The 22,133-nt window shown below is 41.2% G+C and overlaps 1 protein-coding gene across 1 annotated transcript in view; it reads left to right on the forward strand.

The window, feature by feature from the left end:
• Positions 1-10,521, forward strand: part of ntsr1 (neurotensin receptor 1 (high affinity)) — a 63,591-nt gene extending 53,070 nt beyond the window's left edge. The window contains exon 4 of the mRNA XM_068339436.1: positions 8,971-10,521. Coding sequence (XP_068195537.1) covers positions 8,971-9,226 — 256 coding nt within the window. The 3' untranslated portion in view covers positions 9,227-10,521. The remainder of the gene's footprint in view (positions 1-8,970) is intronic.
• The last annotated feature ends 11,612 nt before the right edge of the window (positions 10,522-22,133 follow it).

The raw sequence follows: 22,133 nt of genomic DNA on the forward strand, positions 1-22,133 counted from the left end.
TAGTTGAGAGCACTTGTCCCCCACTCAGCCTATCTCAGGTTTTGCTCGTGGTTGAGCATTAAAGTGGATTGATGGACAAAGGATTTTTTTAGTCTAACCTTCTTGAAAGTTGGTACCTTGTATCTCCTTCCTGAGGGCAGTAAACTATACTCACTGTATAAAACATGACTGGTGTTTGAGGTGATGTTTTTTGCCAGTCTCAACATTCTGTTATTATACATGGATGTATACAGTTCTTGAAGTTCTTGTCCAACAATCTTTGAGCATATGTGTAGTTGATGTGACATTTGTGACTTTAGTGCTATAGACAGACATCCATACCAGGTGGTGCTTTAGTATTGAAGAACACTCATGATAGCAGAAGTGAAGAACAAAAGTAGAATCCTTTTACTAGCACCAAAAGATCGTAAACGGCAAAGGAAATAGACTATTTGCTTTGTTTTCTTGCACACTGCTTCAATCTGATCTTTCCAGGACAGGATATGGTCTATTACTACACCTAGATATTTGTATGAACATACCTGATGGATCTGTTCATTATGAATTGTAACAGGAACTTTGTGTGTTTCTGGTGGTGTGCAAAAAACAATCTCTTCTGTCTTATTTGTGTTTATGATGAGAGCATTGTTGCTACTCCATTCAACCACCTTATTTAACCTCTGTTGGTGCAGTCCAGTGTAACTGAGGTTATTTAAAAGAGATATTAACACTGTCATCAGAGTACTTCAGAATGTATTGGTCTGGTCTATTACTCTTACCCTCAGACAGACATTCTGCAGTACAACAGCTGTCAGTGTAGAGAGTGAAAAGTAAGGCTGAGCTTACACAACCCTGTGGTGCACCAACATTTGTAATTAATGCTGAGGAAATGGTTTTGTTCACCTTCACTCTCTGTACTCTGTTGGTTAGAAAGGATGCAGACCAGTAAATCAGGTATGGATTTAACTCTAACTGGACCATCTTTGACACCAATATATCAGACTGAATCGTATTAAATGCTGAGGACAAGTCCAAGAACAACACCCTTGCATAGTTGTGGTTTGACTGATCTAGGTGTTTTGTAATCATGTGGACCAGTGTGGCAACCGCATCTTCTGTACCGCAGCCCTTTTTGTAGGCGTATTGACATGGGTCTAGTTTGTCTTTGGTTACACTAACCAGATGTTGTTGTAATATTTTCTCTAGGTATTTCATTATCCCTGAAGTGAGGGCTATGGGTCTATAATCCTTATGCTCCTTGGGACATTGGATTTTTGGTAGTGGTTTTATGTGTGAGGTTTTCCAAGGCAGGGGAATTATGTGTGTGTCTATAGAGTTTTGGAATATGGGTTGCCACACTGGAGCCAGCTCAGATGCAAAGTGGCTCAGGGCGGCAGTGGGTGGCAGTGGCTCACTGGAGGGCGGCAGTGGCTCAGTGGTAAAGCGGGCGGTAGAGCGGGTCGTCCTATGATTTAAGATCGGCGGTTCGATTCCCGCTCCCACCCCCCCAAAAAAATACCCGGAGGTGAGCTGACAGTGGGAGGTGTCAGCTCACCTCCGGAGCACTGCCGAGGCACCCTTGAGCAAGGTGCCGTCCCCTTTACAAATTGCTCATTTGAGGCGCACCAAGAAGGAGCTGCCTGCCACTCTACCTCCCCTGCATGCCTACAGGCCCCCTTGTGTGTGTGTGTGTGTGTGTGTGTGTGTGTGTGTGTGTGTGATACAGGGGCCTGTACTCACAAATATATATGTATGCATGCATTTGAATCAGTAGCTAGAGTGTGCGTTCTTAATTTCCCTCCGAGGATCAAACCAGTATATAAAATAAAAAAAATATGCGTCTTCTAAACGTTGTCTATGCACTGATTTTGCCTGTCTCATTCTGTTTTTTAACCTTTTCTCTGCTAAATTTTGTGCACCAAAATCTTTGTTTATGAAGGCTGTTTTCCTCTCATGTATTATTTCTGTAATATCTTTGGTCACGTAGGTTTTGTTATTGGGATACATTTTTATCTCTTTTGTGGGAACAACCAGCTCTACACAGAAATTAATGTGCTCAGTTATGACAATGGTTATTTCATCCAATGAACTGTCTCTAAGAGTGTCCCAATCAGTCCAGTCCCAGCATGCTTTTAGTTGTTCCTTGCTTTCGTTTGTCCAAGTCCTAACTACTTTCTTCTCAGGCTTTCCTCTTTTTAATTTTGATTTATAGACTGGAGTGATGCACACAACATTATGATATGGGTGTGACACAGAAGAGGAGAGAGAGAGAGAAGGAGCAACTGCAAATCCTGACAGTAGGCGTTCCTTCCTGAACCACTGCTTCGTAGCCTCTTCAAATTGCTTTCAAATTGCTTTGCAATGGAACCATCGCAGTTAATTTTACCTCAAGAAAGTAGTGCATCCCTGAGATACACTTCAAGAAAAGTTTGTGCATCCCAACATGACTTTTATGCATCCCAAAGTAATAACAGAATATATGGTAGAAGTGTACACAAGGATTGAGTTTTGTCAATAGTATAATATAAAAACTAAAAAAACAGTTAATTTAATTAATAATGGCATCATAACGGTTTAAGTAAAGAAAAAAGAGTAAACTTCCATATTTGTATTATCAAAATGTTAAAGCCTGGTAGTCATTTACAAAATCACTTTTAGAAATAAAGAAAGATGTAATAGTTTTTTTTTTTACCTTTGCTTTTCACTAAGTAGTTTTTTGCCTTTAATTCATATACTGTATTCTCCTGTGGACACTGCACCAAGCTGACAGAGCCTTCTCTACATAAATTTCAGTAATATCTGTCTTTTTCTTCATTAACTATTGATTGTTTTTTATACTAAAAAGCACTCATTGTCACTTGCTTTATCTCCAACTTTTAGCATTTTTTTTCGGAGGCATGATGATAATCAATCAATCAATCAATTTTTTAATCATTCATTCATTGTCTACTGCTTCATCTGCTGTGGCAGGTCTCGGGGAACTGGACGCCAGTGCACCGCGGGGCCACACAGAGACACAGACAACCACATACGCACACACTGAAAACTACGGTCAATTTTGAAGCTGGCCTGAAGCACATGTTTTTGGAGGTGGGACGAAGCCAGAGAGCCCAGAGAGAGCCCACGCAGACACAAGGAGAACATGCAAACTCCGCACAGAGCGGGACGCAAACCTGGAACCGCCTTGCTGTGCAGTGACAGCGCTACCCACTGAACCTTTTTTTCAGTGAAAACACATCGTCAATAATGAGAGAGTACCGAGCCAGAAATGAGAATGAAGCCGGTGGTGGAGCTGTGATGATGTCTCGGAATTTTGACTTTTATCTCACAATATTGAACTTGTTTTTTTTCCAATGGCCCTAACTTACGCACACAACACACATGTCTATATTTCTATTACATAGACATGCATGAGCATGCAATCTATATCTCTTATTGCTTTATTGAACCCTGCAAGGATGATTCATTTATTCATTCATCTTCATACCGTTTCATCCGCTGTAGCGGTTCACGGGGAGCTGGAGCCTATCCCAGCTGACTAGGAGTGTGTGGCTGGGGAAACTCCAGGCATGACAACAGTGCACCGCGGAGCCACACAGAGACACAGACAGACACGCACGCACACACACACTACGGCCACCGTGCTGCCCCCCTGCAAGGATCAATGATCATAAATCAATTTCCTATAATATATGTTTACAATATAGAAAGCAAGGAGTAAAACATTAAATTAAATTATATTCGGTTTTATTCAGAAAATATATGCAATACAGGAAACATCAGAGCGCTATTTTCTGGGGTTATCGACTGTCGTGTGGCTGCAGTACAGACACCATGCCAAAGAGTGTGCCCATGTTCTCAAAGAATGGGGCGCTGAGTAATGAAACAGTTTTCAGCAAAATTGTCTCAAACATCTGGAACATGTGGCACGTGGCAAGATCAGCAACATGGCGAGACACAGAGTGCATGACTGACGAATCTTACGGCACTTAACAAAAGGGAGAGGGTGGTTAAATAGGCTTGAGGTAATCAGCCCTAATGAGGCTCCGATGTGGTCACTAGGCTCTGCCCATGAGTTCAGACCCACCTCCTGCCATGCTCCAGCACTGCAGAGAGTGAGAGGTAGAAGAGAGCAGAGAAGGGGGATGGGGAGAAGTAGCAGCAGGCAGAGCAACGTGACTAGAGCAAACATAGAATAAAGACAAGCGGAGGGTAAAAACTCCCTTATTGAGGAATAAACTCCGGGCAGGACCCAGACTCTGGAGGGTAGCCATCCGCCTTGACCTGTTGGGTATAAAAGAAATACAGTGGGGATAGAGACAAGGTAAGAGAAAGAGAAAAACATAAACATAAGTAAAACTCCTCCCTAGCCACAATCTCTGCCATGAAGTATACAAAAAGCAAGACAAAAGAAAGTTCTTACACAATTCGAGAGGTTCAATTAATGACAAATGATAGGCTGCAGTGCACACAAGTTAGATGCATGAGCATAGTGTTTTAAAGGTAAGTCTCAAAACAAAGAAAGATATGATTTGTCTTAAATAAAGTGAGAGGTTATTTCAGTCAAATGGGGCTTTGTATGACCTATGAAAATTTTCATTAGAAATCATTGGAACCAAGAAGACAGGCTATTGCAAGTGTCAGAAGATATGAAGATCTGAATGGAAACAAGCTCTTGGAGATAAGGAGGATTGTTAAAGAAAATATGTTTAAAATGAACTGAATCCAGTAAAATTTCCCTCTAAATTTGGGTTGCATTTAATTGTGTGAGTCAGATAGGTATCACTGATGGGTTTGATGTGGAAAATGCAAAGTAATTCTATGGAGAACATTAAGGATGATTTTAAGGGCCATAAGTTGAGTGTCTGATGTGTTCTGATTGACACTACCTGCTAAATCAGGCGTTGGAAGAACCAACAGTTATTTTTCTAATTTGAAATGTAAAACAGTTGATGACAATAACAGGAAACAGAGACAAGAATAATTTTCATTGATGAAAATAATGAAAGATTTAGTGAAAGTGCAGGAAATTTCTGAGCCCATCACTTGATCCACTTCAGGTCGCTTACCAGCCTGCCATCGGGGTGGATGATGCCGTCATCTTCCTCCAACAACAAGCTCTGTCTCACCTGGAGAAACCTGGGAGCACTGTGAGGATCATGTTTTTTGATTTCTCCAATGCTTTAAACACAATACAACCGGCACTGTTGAGGGACAAACTGGAGAACACTGGGTAGGACCACCACCTCACGGACTGGATCTTGGACTACTTAGCCATCCGCCAACAGTTCATGAGGACCGGGGACTGTGTGTCGAACACGGTTGTCCGTAGCATGGGGGCGCCACAGGGAATGGTTTTGGCTCTGTTCCTATTCACCCTCTACACTGTAGAGTTCTCCTACAACTCCCCCACTTGTCATCTGCATAAGTTCTCTGACGATTCTGCAATTGTCTGCCTCATCACTGATGGGGACAACAGAGTACAAGTGAACACTGTTGAACATCCAGGGAATGGAGTACAAACTCTAATTTTCTCTACAAAAAGGGTCAAAGGCCTCAACTCAGGAAGTTGAGGCCTTTTGGAGTGCAGGGAATGTTTCCACCTTAAACAAAATGTGTCTAGAAGCCCTTCTATGACACTGTGGTAGACTCAGCTTCTGTCCTAGGATGCTCCCTGGATTCAGTGGAAGTGGTGGTAGCGAGGAGGATGACAGCCAAGCTGTCATCAATGATGAAGAACCACTCCCACCCCCTGCAGGAAATGCTACAATCACTGGAGAGCTCCTTCAGCGATAGGTTGCTTCACCCGAGATATGTGAAGGAACGCTGTCACAGGTCTTTCCTGCCCACGGCTGTCAGACTCTACAACCAGCAATCCTCCCAGTAGACCACTCATAGCACATCACACTCAAAATCCATATGGCCAATGTAGTCTGTAGTTTTTAGTGTGTAATGTAACTGAACTGTAAATTGTAAATTGTTCACGTATATCATATGTGAATATGTATATTTCATATGCTACATATGTTAATATGTATGCATTATATGTATGCATTATTCAAGTATGTATGACACCCCCCCCCCCATGGGACCAGTGATCCTAGCACTATGTAGTTCAGTGACTTGTAGAGGGTTCATGGTTGATGAGTCACTGACTTCATCATAATCAGATTTATAAACATATGAACCTCCAGTGTAGCTTATTCACCATTTAATTTACAACAGTGGGTGGGTTATGTTTGAAGTCTCAAAGCAGAATTATTTGCACATACAAACTATAACACACAAATAAGCACATTTGATTAAAATTTTTTTATCTTGTTATCCATATGTTTTTTTATATGTTATCAATTGAGTCCATGCGCAGCTCCTTCTGAACAAAAGCATGGAAAAAAATTCGAGTTGAGATATGTAATCCATTTTTATAGTTAGACAAGGCGAGCGGAAAACGAATGGCTGCACTTGACTTGCTGCCTATAGTTTGGAGTAGTGATGGCAGTTCGACACTGAAGCTTCGGTATACGTTTCAAACCCTAGAACTACAATTCAATAGAACCACTGCTTCGGAGCTTGCTTTGGGGCGGAAGACAGTCACGTGACAATGACGTCCAAAGCAGCAACTGCTTCGTTTCCCGAGGGAACCAGCCAACTGGTTCGCGGTCCAAGGATGTAATTCACTGACACGCTTCCTCACCTGTGACAGTTTTGAATGTTAGCGCCAAAAGTCCTTTATATACGCTCTGGAAAATGCACCGTTTGTGGGGTTTTTTCTGAGAGTTGTTGTTGTTGTTGTTGTTATTGCGTTGCATCGGAAGCAAGGAGGGCAAGGAATGCTACCGCAGACACAACTGTGGAGGTGCAGCGGTATTTGACCGAACCACCGCTGACCAGGTCAGAAGACCAGTGGATTACTGGAAGAACCACCAGAATGTATACCCAAATATGTTTATTCATTCATTCATTTTCCAACCCGCTTAATCCGCTAACGCAGGTCGCGGGGTAGCCAGTGCCTGTCCTGGCAGTCTCAGGGCGTGAGGCGGGGGACACTCCGGGCACGACGCCAGTGTACCGCGGAGCCACATACAAACATACATTCACACACACACTCACTCCTATGGTCAATTTGGGACCGGCCAATTAACCTGAAGCGCATGCTTTTGGAGGTGGGAGGAAGCCGGAGAACCCGGAGAGAACCCACGCAGACACGGGGAGAGCATGCGAACTCCGCACAGAGCGGGACTCGAACCCGGGTCCGCCGTGTTGTGAGGCAGCAGCGCTAACCACTGCGCCACCGTGCCGTCCCAAATATGTTTAAACTAGCGAATTTTTTTTATGCACGCCGGGCTCATCTGTTCCATGTGAACAAGTCTTTTCCAAATGTGGAGAAATTGTGACTAGAAAAAGAAACAGACTTAATCCAAATACTGTGGAAAAAATAATGTATCTCAAAAAAAATCTTTGATCACCCTCATCCCAAATTATCAGCCCTTCCATTGTTGCACAAGCACACCCAACCAATACCAGATTTTCCCTGCATTCGCTCCTCATCAACACTCCACACATTTGTCAATTATTATAAGTACATCGAATATAATATTCAGTCTAGGGTATATCAAAATTTAAAATGAAAGATGCTTTAAGTCCAAGCAAAAAGGAGATGATGGTGCATGTGTGTAGTTGAAAGCTTCTTGTAAAACTAACTTGCAGTGCAGGATTTGAACTTCGCCAGGAGAGGTCACTATAACTGAAACTTCGAGTAATGAACCCATTTTCAAACCACTTGGCTCAAGTGATTCAGTGCTTCACAAAAGCTTCATTTGCTCATCACTAGTTTGGAGCTTGCTGTCACTTATTCTTAAACCGAGGAGTCCGAAGATGAATCCCTGGGATCACCAGCGCCCCCCACCATGAGCCTGGAGAACTGCGTGCCTTACTTAGTGCCTCTTTCCAGCCATTTCAGGATGACAAAAAACACTAATATATATATATATATATATAGCTAAACTATGGAAATTTAGTTCATATAGCAAATGTGTTTTAACACTTTAATAACGACATAGAGAAACAGCATTATGATCTCACATCGGCACAGCTAACCGAGTCGTTGCACCATCCATGGTGAGACTCGGCCGGCTGCTGCCTCACCACAGGGTCTTTCTCAGTATTTCTGTGGTATATGTGAAAATTCAGCGATTTTCCGTAAAAATAATCTGAAATTAGGGATGTTAAACAGAAAATAACTTTATAATACACATCACTGGATAAATACTGTATAACAATTTAATTTATTTCTTCCGTTTTCCATTTTTTATCTTTCATGATGGCAGGTGAGGCCTGCCTCCCCTGACGCACGTCACTGATGTAGTTTGACTGGCATTTGCCAGAGAAGATGACTTACAGGTCCTCCAGTGGAGCTTTGTTAGACACCACTGCCTCATGTATACCATGCTAATGAATGACCTCATTGGTCACCAATATCAAGTCATGTATCAACCATTATGGACAGCCCCAGGTAGATGAATCTAGACACACTTTCTTGAAGGTGGAATCATTCAAATTCTTGATGGCCTGATTCTCACTCATTAAGCATTTTCAGAATGATTTGAAATCAGTGTGTGTGACATGTTGCACTTCCAGCTAATATCCATCCACTTCACATCACCATTGAAGAGGAGTGGACCAACATCCCATAACAAAATCTGATTAACTGTGTAAAGATGTGTCACAACTGCAGCCAGCAATTTAGAGCTTACAAGAAATACAAGAAGTGCTGTATCTGTACCTACATCAATCACATGATTGATACCCAATACATGTCTTTTTACGTGTCTTACATACATGTCTTTATGTTTTAAATTCTTATTTTAATTATGACAGGCCCAGTACACACCTGAGTAACAGAAGATTTAATCAACCCCTTGATGTAGAACATGATAATACGATAATGTGTCTAATATTCCATCACTAACTGTGCTGTATCTTCTTACACAGTGACTTGTATGACTTCTACCACTACTTCTACATGGTGACCAATGTTCTGTTCTACGTGAGCTCCGCCATCAATCCAATCCTCTACAACATTGTGTCAGCCACCTACCGCCAGATCTTCATCTCCACGCTACGCTACTTCTGCATGCCCTGCCATGGTAAACCTAGGGGGCACCCATATCCCCTGACTCGCCACTCCATCAGTATATCCAGCAACCACACCATCTCCACCAACATCATCAAAGAGACTGCAAATTGATTGGACAGCTGGGGAGGCTTAGCTCAAAGTCACTTTCTTTAGAGTCACATTATCAGTGTTATCTTATTTTAGATACACATTGTATTGTAAGGACACATCTTACAATAAAACAAGTTATTGGAATCAGAACATGAAATGTAACAATGTGGGGTGAGGGTGGGGGGTTGACATGTGCTCAATAGTGATTGATTCATATCACAGTGATTATTGCGATTGTCATTGTGGTAATATGTTAAGATTTTGAGTAATTAATGATCAAACATAATATCTTACATAAAGTACAAAAAGACTAGTGCCATTACTGCACCTATAGGTTTCTAGTATACCAACACATATACAGTACATGCTGAACACCTGAAAAGAATGGAGGTGTCTATAGTTACCTGTTTAATTAATTTATTTCATCATGGAAGTTATATTTTCATTAGCAAGTGTTGGTCACATGACAAAAAGAGCCAATTAGATGTTGGAGTGGACTTGAATTAAGTATTATCAAATGTTTGTTTGTTTTTCTTTTGTTAACATTTTATGATGATGTGTTTTGATGTCTTGAATGTGATGAAGGGTGATTAAGCTGCTTTGATTGTAGTTTTTAATTTATTTTAAATTTAGTTTCTGATTTTAATGATGTAATCAGTAGTGAAATTGATTTGTGGTTCTTTGTATTTGTTGATGGTTCTGTGTTCCTCCAGTTGCTGTAGTTGTTGATGGAGTGAGGTCAAGTTATTTCATTTGTATAGCACATTTAAACACACAACAGTTGGCCCATAGTGCTTTGCAGGATACAGCAGGGAAGGCAAAATAGTACACATGCCTCAAAAATATAAAATCAAGTACACAAGACTCCATAAGTGCAGTTAGGCTAAAATAGTGCAGAATGAAATTGAAAAAAATATTTGAATGAATGAATGAATGAATGAATGAATGAATGAATGAATGAATGAATGAATGAATGAATGAATGAATGAATGAATGAATGAAGAGCTAACAAAGTACAGTATAAAGTTTGGAGGTTACAAGAGGTTTTATTCTCTCCATTAAACTTAAACCAAACTGATGTCAGATTCTCTAACCTCCAGTCTGCCAGACAGCACTGAATGAAATTGTTGTAATGCTATATTTCCGTTGAATGTTGCAAACCGCACAGGTACAAGCCTACCTTCACAGACTTTTATGTTGTTTCTATAACTAAATGTATTAGAATTGGTGTTCACTGTATCTATACAGAAAAAGAATGTGATTATTTCTACTGTTAGTTCATGTCAGCCATATTTAAATGTATACCAGAGAGTGTTAGTCCGTTTATCAAAAAAATAATAAATGAAGAAACACTTTGTACTGACCATGCTTTTTACACCAGGATATACAAACAATGAGAGGTGCACAAACATAAATGTACACACACACACACACACACACACACACACACACACACACACACACACACACACACACACACACACACACACACACACACACACACACACACAGCACTGCTTAGCAGAACAGTGTTTGACCTTTTCTAAAATATCCTCATAAAAATTACCAGGTCACCCACAAAACACGTGAATGTTGACACAGATGGCTGTTGTCCCTAATTCACATCTAATAACTAATATTTCAACTGAGTTCTAACTTCACAAGGTACTCGTGTGCAGCAGGGAATCGAACGAATAACAGTCCATCCAATCAGCTGGTCTGGCTGATGTGAGAATCTTAAGATGTTGCACAAATTCATTTACCCTTATCTTGGCATTACTTATTACTTACTTTATTGCTTACTAGGCTGTTTCATTTCTTATGGAACACACACACACGGACGGACCGACAGACAGATAGATGGATGGCGACACTGAGATTAATATTTTATAAAAGGTTGTAATATTACCAAAGGAGTAAAGGAGTAAACAGACAGCATATGTGGTCTCTCAATAAAAAACAGATAAAATATTAAACTGTCATTTACTTTAAACAAGTCAATGAGTTCCTATAAAAATATGTGCTTGAATTTAAATTTTGAAAAAATTATCTACATTTTTCACATATTGTTGGTCTGTCTCACTAAAGAAAATAAACCAACATGGCGCATACCCAGAGAGTATGAGGGTGACTTAAGGCAGAGCAATTCAAAACAAAGACAGTGTGCAGCAAGTCAGGGAATGATGAGAGGCGTGAGTGAGGGCTAACATACAACAAATGGACAAGAATTAAGAGAGATGAAGAGAGAAAAAGAGATTTGGTGAAGCATATGAACAGCATATTACTTCCATGTCATTGAGGGAGGTTAACACACAGGAGGTATCCTAATCCAATCTTGGGGAATTTTTTTCCACAAATTGTTTTATGAGGCAACACAGGAGGTTAGAGATGACTTTCCCACAGATTTTTATGAGGGGGCTGTCGCTTCCATCAGCCGCAGTTGAATGAAGGGGGAAAAGCAGACAGAAATAATGGCCTTGCATAAAAACAGTAACATTCCATCTTGTTGTTTCCTTCCCTCAGTTCACCTTCTCTTGGCCTATGGGGTTAAACAAATTACAAAACTCGAGGTTGAAAAAATTTGACACTGCTGCATCAAATAAAAAAATTAAATCTATTAGAATTTCTCAAGACATGGTCAAGGAAATGGAGGGGTAAAGGCACAAATTTGTGCGTGAGGGAACCTCAGCCACCATCAATCAGACATTTTTGAAATATTTATTTGGTCTGATCTGAATACTGACACAACTCTTCACGTGTTGCCAACAGCCAATAAATAAGGAAAGGTGGGACAGAAATTTTCATGAGGGAGCTGTCGCATCAGAAGATGGCAGGAGGTACAGGGAATATGACAACTTGTTCCAAGATCCTCGAGAAACCAGTCTTGCATCAGTTTATAAAGCATTAATAATGTTCAATACCAAAGACAGCTCTATCCTATTTCAGAGATGAGAACATTTAATCCAAAGAGGTAAAGTAAACTGCTTTAAATCCTATTTATGAGAGAGATCTCAGTTTGTACTTGTTGAGGATGACCCTTCGTGTCTGCCTCAGACAATACAATTTGAAAATACTGCATAAATTTCCACTGTCATATGAATTACACCTATTTATACTGATCTTACTTATCACTCAAGTCAGATGAAACCAGTCAGTTAGATAAATGTCAGGCTTGTCTTGCAGTCATAAAAAGCTGCATGACCCACAATTTCTGGATATTAATTTTAATTTTTTTTAAAATAGTGTAATTTTCCCCGGAGGGAAATTAATAAATAAATCCATCATATTGGTTATTAATAGCATGCATATACAGTATATAGTGTGTACAGGCCCGTAATACACATCCACATGAGGGGCCTGTAGGCATGCTGGTGAGGGGAAGTAGACTGGCGGGTAGCTCCTTCTTGGTGCGCCCCCAATGAGCAGCTTATAAATGGGACGGCAACTTGCCGCTGGCACCTTCCACTGTAAGCTCACACTCCGAAGATGGCTGGGCGGAAAAGGGAAACAAGCTGCCGATCCTTCGAAAATTGGACAACCCGCTCAACCACTGAGCCCCTGCCACCCCATTATTATTATACTCTGACCTAAATACATGGAAAGCATATTACTTCAACACATAGTGACACTTGATGGCATTAACCTGGCCTCCAGTTCCACTGTCAGCAACATGGGAGTTATACAGTATGTTAGCATGTCTTTTAATCCTAGCATTAAAGAAAATCAATAGACAACATTTGTTCATTGGCATAACTTTGCTAAATTCAGAACAATTATTTCTCAAACTAATGTAGACAAATTAGTACATACAGTACATTTGTTGCCTCTTAGTTGAATTACTGTAACTTATTATCTGGCTGCCGCAGACTCTTCAGCAGGTTCAAAATACTGCTGAATAGGTGTCAACATCAGGGACAGTGAACACATTATTGGCACTGGCACTCTGTCAGATCCACAATGGATTTTACAAAATTCTCTCCTAACCTACAATGCCCTCGAGCACCATCATATTTTAGAGAGATTGTTATGCCCTATTACCCCAATAATGTAATGTGCTCCCATGATGCAGGCTTACCTGTGGTCCCTAGTCTCCAAAAGTAGAATGGGAAACAGAGTGTCTCAGATGTGGTCCAGGGGGCCAGACAATGTCCCTACATTAAGGTTAGTAAATCCAGACCATAATTTTCATACTCTTCATTTCTATACATTCATGTCTCAATGTGTCTTCTTGACTTCTTCCCAGGGATTTCTGTGTTTTCCCTTCTCACAGGTTTACATGAACTGCATATGCTGCAGTGGTAGTGGCTGTCAACTTCTGTTGTAACTACAACCATTACTAAAATCCAATCCTGGTAACAATGATTGCAAGGAGGTCTTTGGCTCTGTTATTGTTAAAGTGACTTGCAATACTTCTGGATTTATATCCTCCAAAGTTCAATGTATCTGAATGCTCTGTTCTGTACATATGACATCAATTGTTTGTCTGATCCCTTCTCTGTAGCTCTCCCAGAAGTTTGGAACATAATTTCTCTCCCAAATGCAGGGTCTAAGGACAGAGGGTGTTAGATACTACACTGATTGTAAAATACAACAAAAAAAATGTGATTTGTGATTTTGGACTATATGAATACATTTTGATTTGATTTGAGCTATTAATGATGATGTAGCCGCAACACAAGCGGCACAAGCCAGTACCTTATGTACCAGTCCCAAGCCCGGATAAATACAGAGTGTTGTGTCAAGAAGGGCATCTGACTTAAAACATTTGCCAAATCAAACATGTGAATCAAGTCTATGACTTCCATGCCGGATCGGTCAAGGCCCGGGTTATCAACGACCACCAAAGCTGCTGTTCACCTATGGGGTGCCGGTGGAAATTGGACTACTATTGGTCAAAGAAGGAGAGGAGCAGAGTGTGTCGTAGGAAGACAGAGAAGAGGAACGCCAAGAGTATAAGACTGAGAATAGGGACATTGAATGTTGGAACTATGACAGGGTTCAAGTTGTTCTATCTTGGTTTAGATAGGAAGAGAAATGGAGTAGGAGTTTTCTTGAAGGAGGAGTTTGTTAGGAATGTCCTGGAGGTAAAAGGAATGTCAGAGGGTGATGAGTCTGAAGCTAGAAATCGAAGGTGTGATGTTCAATGTTGTTAGTGGGTATGCTCGACAGGTAGGATGTTAGCTGGAGGAGGAGAAATTCTGGTTGGACTTTGATGAAGTGATGCAGAGCATACCTGGAAGTGAGAGAGTTGTCATTGGAGCACTTTAACGGACATTTTGATGCAGGAAACAGGTGATGAGGAGGTAACGGGCAGGTTTGGTATCCAGGAGAGGAATCCAGAAGAACAGATGGTGGTTGACTTTGCAAAAAGGATGGAAATGGCTATAGTGAATACTTTCTTCCAGAAGAGGCAGGAACATAAGGTGACCTATAAGAATGGAGGTAGGAGCACACAGGTAGACTACATCTTGTGAAGACAGTTCAATGTGAAGGAGATCAGTGAGTGCAAAGTAGTGGTAGGTGAGAGTGTAGTCAAATAGCATAGGTTGGTGGTGTGTAGGATGGCTCTGGTGGTGAGGAGGATGAAGATGGCAAAGGCAATGCAGAGGACGAAATGGAGGAAGCTGAAAGAAGAGTGTTGCATGACTTTCAGGAGGAGTTAAGACAGGCTCTGGGTGGTCAGGAGGTGCTTCCAGATGACTGGACAACTACAGCTAATGTGATCAGGGAGACAGGTAGGAGAGTACTCAGTGTGTCATCTGGAAGGAAAGTAGATAAGGAGACTTGGTGGTGGAATGACCAGATACAGGAGTGTATACGGAGAAAGAGGTTAGCTATGAAGAAGTGGGACACTGAGAGGACTGAGAAGAGGGACATGCAGTGTAAGGTGAAGGTAGAGGTAGCAAAGGCCAAACAAGGGGCTAACGATGACTTGTATGCTACTGTAGGTTGGACAGTAAGGAGAGAGAGACTTATCTATGCAGGTTGGCAAGACAGAGACAGATGGGAAGGACATGCAACAGGTTAGGGTGATTAAGGATAGGGATGGAAGTGTATTGACAGGTGCCAGTAGTGTGATGGGAAGATGGAAAGAGTACTTTGAAGAGTTGATGAAAGAGGAAAATGAGAGAGAATAAAGACTAGAAGAGGTAGCTGTTGTGGACCAGAAAGTAGCAAAGATTAGTCAGGATGAAGTGAGGAGGGCATTGAAGAGGATGAAGAGTGGAAAGGCACTCGGTCCTGATGATATACCTGTAGAGGTTTGGAAGTGTCTAGGAGAGGTGGCAGTAGAGTTTATGACTGGGTTGTTCAACAGGATCTTAGACAGTGAGAAGGTGCCTGAGGAATGGAGAAGTATGCTGGTGCCCATTTTTAAGAACAAGGGAGACGTGCACAGTTGTAGCAACTAAAGAGGAATAAAGCTGATGAGCCCTACAACGAAGTTATAGGAAAGGGTAGTTGAAGCTAGACTAAGGACAGAAGTGAGCATTTGTGAGCAGCAATATTGTTTCATGCCAAAAAAGGGTACTACAGATGCAATTATTTGCTTTGAGGATGTTGATAGAGATGTACAGATAAGGCCAGATGGAGCTGCATTGTGTTTTTGCAGATCTGGAGAAAGCTTGTGACAGGGTTCCCAGAGAGGAACTGTGGTTTTGTATGAGGAAGGCTGGAGTGGCAGAGAAGTATGTGAGAGCGGTGCAGGACATGTATGAGGACTGTAAGACAGTGCTGAGGTGTGCTGTAGGTGTGACAGAGGAGTTCAAGGTGGAGGTGGGACTGCATCAGGGATCAGCTCTGAGCCCCTTCTTGTTCGCTATGGTGATGGACAGGCTGACAGACGAGGTTAGAAAGGGAATCTCCGTGGACTATGATGTTTGCAGGTGACATTGTGATCTGTAGTGAGAGCAGGGAACAGGTGGAGGAGAAGCTAGAGAGGTGGAGGTTTGTCCTGGAAAGAAGAGGAATGGATGTGAGCCGCAGTAGGACAGAGTACATTTGTGTGAATGAGAGGGAAGAATGAGGTTACAGGGAGAAGAGATCAAGAAGGTGGAGGATTTAGGGTCAACAGTCCAGAGCAGTACTTAGGGTCAACAGTCCAGAGCAATGGAGAATGGAAAAGAGGTGAAGAAGCGTGTACAGGCAGGATGGAACAGGTGGAGAAAGGTGTCAGGTGTGATGTGTGATAGAAGAGCTTCAGCTAAAATGATAGGAAAGGTGTACAAAACTGGTGACATTGTCACTGAAGAAAAGACAGGAGGCAGAGCTGGAGGTAGCAGAGATGGAGATGCTGAGGTTCTTTTTAGGAATGACCAGGATGGATAGGACCAGGAATGACTACATCAGAGGGACAGCACATGTTAGAGGTTTTGGAGATAAAGTGAGAGAAACCAGACTGAGATGGTTTGGACATGTCCAGAGGAGAGATAGTGGATATATTGGTAGAAGGATGCTGAGTTTTGAAATGCCAGACAGGAAGCCTAGAGGAAGAACAAAGAGGAGGTTAATGCATGTAGTGAAAGAGGACATGAAGGTAGTTGATGTGAGAGAAGAGGATGCAGAAGACAGGGTTAGATGGAGGCAACTGATTTGCTGTGGCGACCCCTGAAGGGAAAAGCCGAAAGAAGAGAAGAAGAAGACAATATACAAAACACCTTAACCTACAAACAAAAATGAATAAAACAATTTGTGCTGATTTTTTCTTTCTTTTTTTTTATCAAAATGAGGACATCAGGATTAAAGGTTACAATGAGCACGTTTAGGTAGTGCACAGCTGTTCAAAGCAAGGTTTGAAGTATGATACTGAACTCACAGGTCCTGCTCAATGTTTCAGCTCCTCTGCTACGGTGAGGGTTGTTTTCACTGAGCATTTTGGTATTCCACCTTATATGATGCTAACAGAGCTCGCTGATTTACTGAAGTAGCATTCACAAAGTATAATGATTGTTGGCAATATTCAGCACATTTTCACTGAAAAAACTCCAGCCGCTTATCAGTGTGATTGGGGTGTATTGTAATGTCTTTAAATGACATCTTAAAGGGACAGTAAAGTTAATTTTAAGTGACATATATGTTATTCATCATTATGAAAAATAGAAGAAAAAATTAATTTTATGTGTGTAGCATCATCCGTTTGGTCAAAAAAGCTTAAAATCTTCCGCATTCAGTGGTCACGTGGGCGTCATACGTCACTGGGGCAATGCAATTCTAGACGCGATTAACACCAGCTTTTACTGTCTATCCCTCTTGAAATTGAAATGTTGAAACCTGGAGCCTCTAAAAATCCATAATGTAACATCTGAGTATGACCTTTGTCAAGACTGCAGTATACACTCCCACACAGAGTAGAAAAAACTTTTGAAGACCACAATGACTAGTGTGATAATAGTTTGTGTATACCTTTGTCCTATGTGACCATCTGCTATGCCTCAAGGTCTTTCTGTCTCAGTGTAACAATGTCTTTGGGGTTCAGATATTACTGCTTATCCCGTGAATGTGACTTTCTCCATCTAACATTGGCCTCTGTTCACTAGTCTTCACAATCATACCTGAAAAAGGACACATACTACAATCTGAAACAAAGGACCAAAGAAGAAGCTGTCTATTCACCACAGTATTCACTATGACCTCAGATCTCTGAGATCATCAGTAGGAGAAGGCACGCCACAGATGGACATGTTCAATTGAACTGTTAAGACTGAAATAACTGTATAAAGTTGTGCCATTGCAATTCTTCTCATCAGTCTGTGATCCCTCCTGTTTATTGTCACATTATGTGCTTGATTTTAAGTGTATAGCAATGAGCACAACCAGGTTATGATAACATAAGTACCAGCACTCCACAAGTAGATTTTTCTGATGGATGTTTTTTTTACTGTGCTCACAATCTATCAATGATTCTGCTAATGTCACAAAGGTTTTAATTCCCATTGGTGAAAAATGATGCTGACTTGTATTTGATGAAACAACTGAAACACACACAATGAAATTATTGACGGACGCTAAACAGGAGCTGTAAATTCCTGATAATCTTAGTATGCAAGTTATAGAACATATTATCTTGTGTTTGATTAGTGACCCACTGTATTTCTACCAGTGAGCAATGAGAATATTTTGCCAATAATACACTATATAAGGTTTTAGGCCTTGTGTTCGTCAAAATTTAGTTACATGAGCATAAACAGGAAAATGTATAAAGCTAGAATGAACAGACAGGCACAAAGGCATTAAGTGTGAAAATTAATGAAATGCAGTTAAAGTGAGCAATATAAAAATGACAACTGTGTAAAGCTTACAGCAATGAAAGGGCAGGATAGATAGGAAAAAAGATATAAGAAGTCATAAGAAGCAATCGATCAATTATGGAGATCGATTCATGCCAACTTGTCTAATTGTGGATGAGAAATGCGCCATTGACCTTCACTTAGGAGTCTACCTCACATTCATGTGGCACTAATAAGATGGAGACCGGTTGTGATGGATTGAGGAGCTGGTCATTATGTTCACTAACTGGGTTATATGCTCTGAAAAAAAAATAAAATAAAAGTCAGCGACAAATGCAGATGAGTGAATTGATTACAACAGACAGCATGTATGGCATGTGTGCCTATGATAAAAAATATTGATGAATTAGATAAAATGTGTACACATATCGAATTGCTTCACAACAAATGATTAAATCTGCTTCCACAAAATGAAAATCGGCATAATTGTATTCTTTGTCTTCTTCTTCTTTTATTATTATTATTATTATTATTATTATTATTATTATTATTATTATTATTAGGGCAGCGCATTGGTGCAGTGGACAGCAGTTCTGGGTTTAAGTCCCATTCTGTGGGGAGTTTGCATGTTCTCCCCATGTCTGTGTGGGTTCTCTCTGGATTTTCTGGCTTCTTTCCAACACCAAAACATGCACTTCAGTTGGATTGGTTGGATCTAAATCGTCCATAGTTGTGACTGTGTGTGTGTGTGTGTGTGTGTGTGTGTGTGTGTGTGTGTGTGTGTGTGTGTGTGTGTGTGTGTGTGTGCATGCGTGCGTGTGTGCGTGTGTGTGTGTTTGGCTTTCATGTGGCTCCATTGTACACCAGCCTCTAACCCGCAAGCCCGCTAGGATAGGCTCCAGCAACCGCCGTGACCCGCAAACAGTGGAAATAGTGGTTAAGGAGGTAAATAAATTATTTAGCTTTTCTCTTGGATATAAAGCAGCGCATCAACAAGTCCGACAATCTATTGCTTCACTAACAAGGACATGAAAGGGTAAATAGATCTGCATTTGTCCCACCATTCAGGATTATGAGCTTGAGAGACCTAATTAAAAGGTCATCCACCTAAGGTATCATTTTACAACAGACAAACAAAGTGGCTAAGCTTTTTTGAAATTTTTTTTAAAAGACTTAAATAAATAAAAAAATTCCTTTTTTTCTGGAACATCCACAGGATCTTGGCTTGTTTATTATACACAGATTCCAGACACCCTCGGTGCATTGGCATCGCACCCGGAGTGTGCCCTGCCTCACGCCCCAAGTCAGTTTGGATAGACCCAACAACCCTGGGACCCTCGACAGTGGAAGAAACGGGTACTGAGAAAAAAATAATTAAAAAAGAAATATTCCAGAAACTTGTCTATCTTGATAAGTGCAGTCTTGTTAAGTTATCAACTGGCAAACATTTGGACTCCGAAAAGAAGATTCAGACAAGATTTTTTTTTTAAAAACCAACTGTTTTATAGCTCATGCTGAAAACATAAGTGAGCAAATGGAAATCAAGAACAGCAGAGAAAAATGAAAAAACACAAACAAGGAAAAAGGACAGGCTCCTCAGGAGAGGAGCTCAGGCTGCTTAAGGAGATGAGATGATTTGATGAGATAATTTAAACCTGGTGTGTTCTCATCTGCTGCCAGGGGCACACCAGACCCACTGCCACATTGCCTGACCTGCCAGGAGAAAAGAGAGGGTAAACACAAAAACCAAACAAACTAAAACTAACTGCATCATGAAAGTAATGGTAATTTAAATGCATATGAACAATCCCCATACTGAAATCAAACGACCTTATATCTGTTTTACCTTTTCCCATGCTTTAAAATAATTTTGCATTAAAGAAAAGTGTTTATTTAAGACCCAGAAGTGGCCAAAAGCATGACTACCTACGAAAAATCTGTGATGTAGTGAAGCTGGGCATCTTGAAACGTGAATAAACGAGGGATTACTGTACTGGAAACCCCAATCTCGCCTCCACACATCCAACAGTTGGTGAAAGCAGGTTGGTCCTTGATGATCCAAGGGGGCGGAGGGGGTTTGGCCAGAGGGCACAGAGGGCTAGTACAAACCAGTTTGAGGAGGGAGTGACATGAAAAGATGAGTGGATATTCAAAAAGGATGGCAGTTTGAGTTTAACCACACTGGGGTTGATAATGCGTTCAATGACAATAACCCTAACCCCAGCATACCTGGGTGCCAGTTCCCGGGATTCCACTCGAAGGGGGAGGTCACAGCAGGGCGACAAGCTTGGTCAGGCTTCTAATCTGTGGCTAGTGTGCTTTGGCAGTCCGCCAGTCTCTGATTTTGAACAGCAGTCCAGGTAAGGGATGCCCGAGTTTTACGCCAGACTCGGGGTGAAGGAACTGCCATATCTGTCTCCTGGGCTGGAAAAATGTGGAATTGAAGTGCTTCTGGAACAGAACCCACAGAGCCAGGCGTGAGTAGAGCCTGCGAGCAGAACGGAGGTAAGACAAGTTGTTATTGTCAGTCCATATCACAGAAGACTGAGATTAACCCTCCTTCCAGCCTCCATTCTTGTGAGGCCAACAAGAATGGCCTCAGCCTTTTCAACCTTTACATAGTCTTTTCTGTAACAGCAGTTGTAACACCAGTCTGACATGCTGGGCATGTTTTTGGAGAGAATGAGAAAATATCAGAATATCATCAAGGTACACAAGTACAAACTGGTTATTCATGTCCCATAAAACATTATTTATGAGTGTCTGTGTCATGGGTTCGTGAATGCAGTGGGGGAAAAATTGATGGCGCAGCCGCAAGAGATCCGTTTTTGGTGGGGTTTTTATTTTCACCAACAAGCAGTGAAAAATATTTACAGTGCAGATCAGAATTCCCAAAACCAAAAACTAGTGATAGCAGTTCGACACTGAAGCTTCGGTACACGTGTCAAACCCTAGAACTACAATTCAATAGAACCACTGCTTCGGAGCTTGCTTTGGGGCAGAAGACAGTGACAATGACGTCCAAAGCAGCAACTGCTTCATTTCCAGAGGGAACCACCCAACTGGTTCGCGGTCCAAGGATGTAATTCACTGACACGTTTCCTCACCTGTGACAGTTTTGAATGTTAGCGCCAAAACTCTTTTATATACGCTCTGGAAAATGCACCGTTTGTGGGTTTTTGTCGGAGAGTTGTTGTTCCTGTTGTTATTGCGTTGCATCGGAAGCAAGGAGGGCAAGGAATGCTACTGCAGACGCAACTGTGGAGGTGCAGCGGTATTTGACCGAACCACCGCTGGCCAGGTCAGAAGACCAGTGGATTACTGGAAGAACCACCAGAATGTATACCCAAATATGTTTAAACTGGCGAAAAAAAATTTATGCATGCAGGCTTCATCTGTTCCATGTGAACGAGTCTTCTCCAAATGTGGAGAAATTGTGACTAAAAAAAGAAACAGACTTAATCCAAATACTGTGGAAAAAATAATGTATCTCAATAAAAATCTTTGATCACCCTCATCCCAAATTATCAGCCCTTCCATAGTTGCACAAGCACACCCAACCAATACCAGATTTTCCCTGCATTTGCTCCTCAACAACACATTTGTCAATTATTATAAGTGCATCAAATATAATATGAAGTCTAGGGTATATCAAAATTTAAAATGAAAGATGCTTTAAGTCAAAGCAAAAAGGAGATGATGGT

This window comes from Antennarius striatus, chromosome 2 (assembly GCF_040054535.1).
Source record: "Antennarius striatus isolate MH-2024 chromosome 2, ASM4005453v1, whole genome shotgun sequence".
Taxonomy (NCBI): domain Eukaryota; kingdom Metazoa; phylum Chordata; class Actinopteri; order Lophiiformes; family Antennariidae; genus Antennarius; species Antennarius striatus.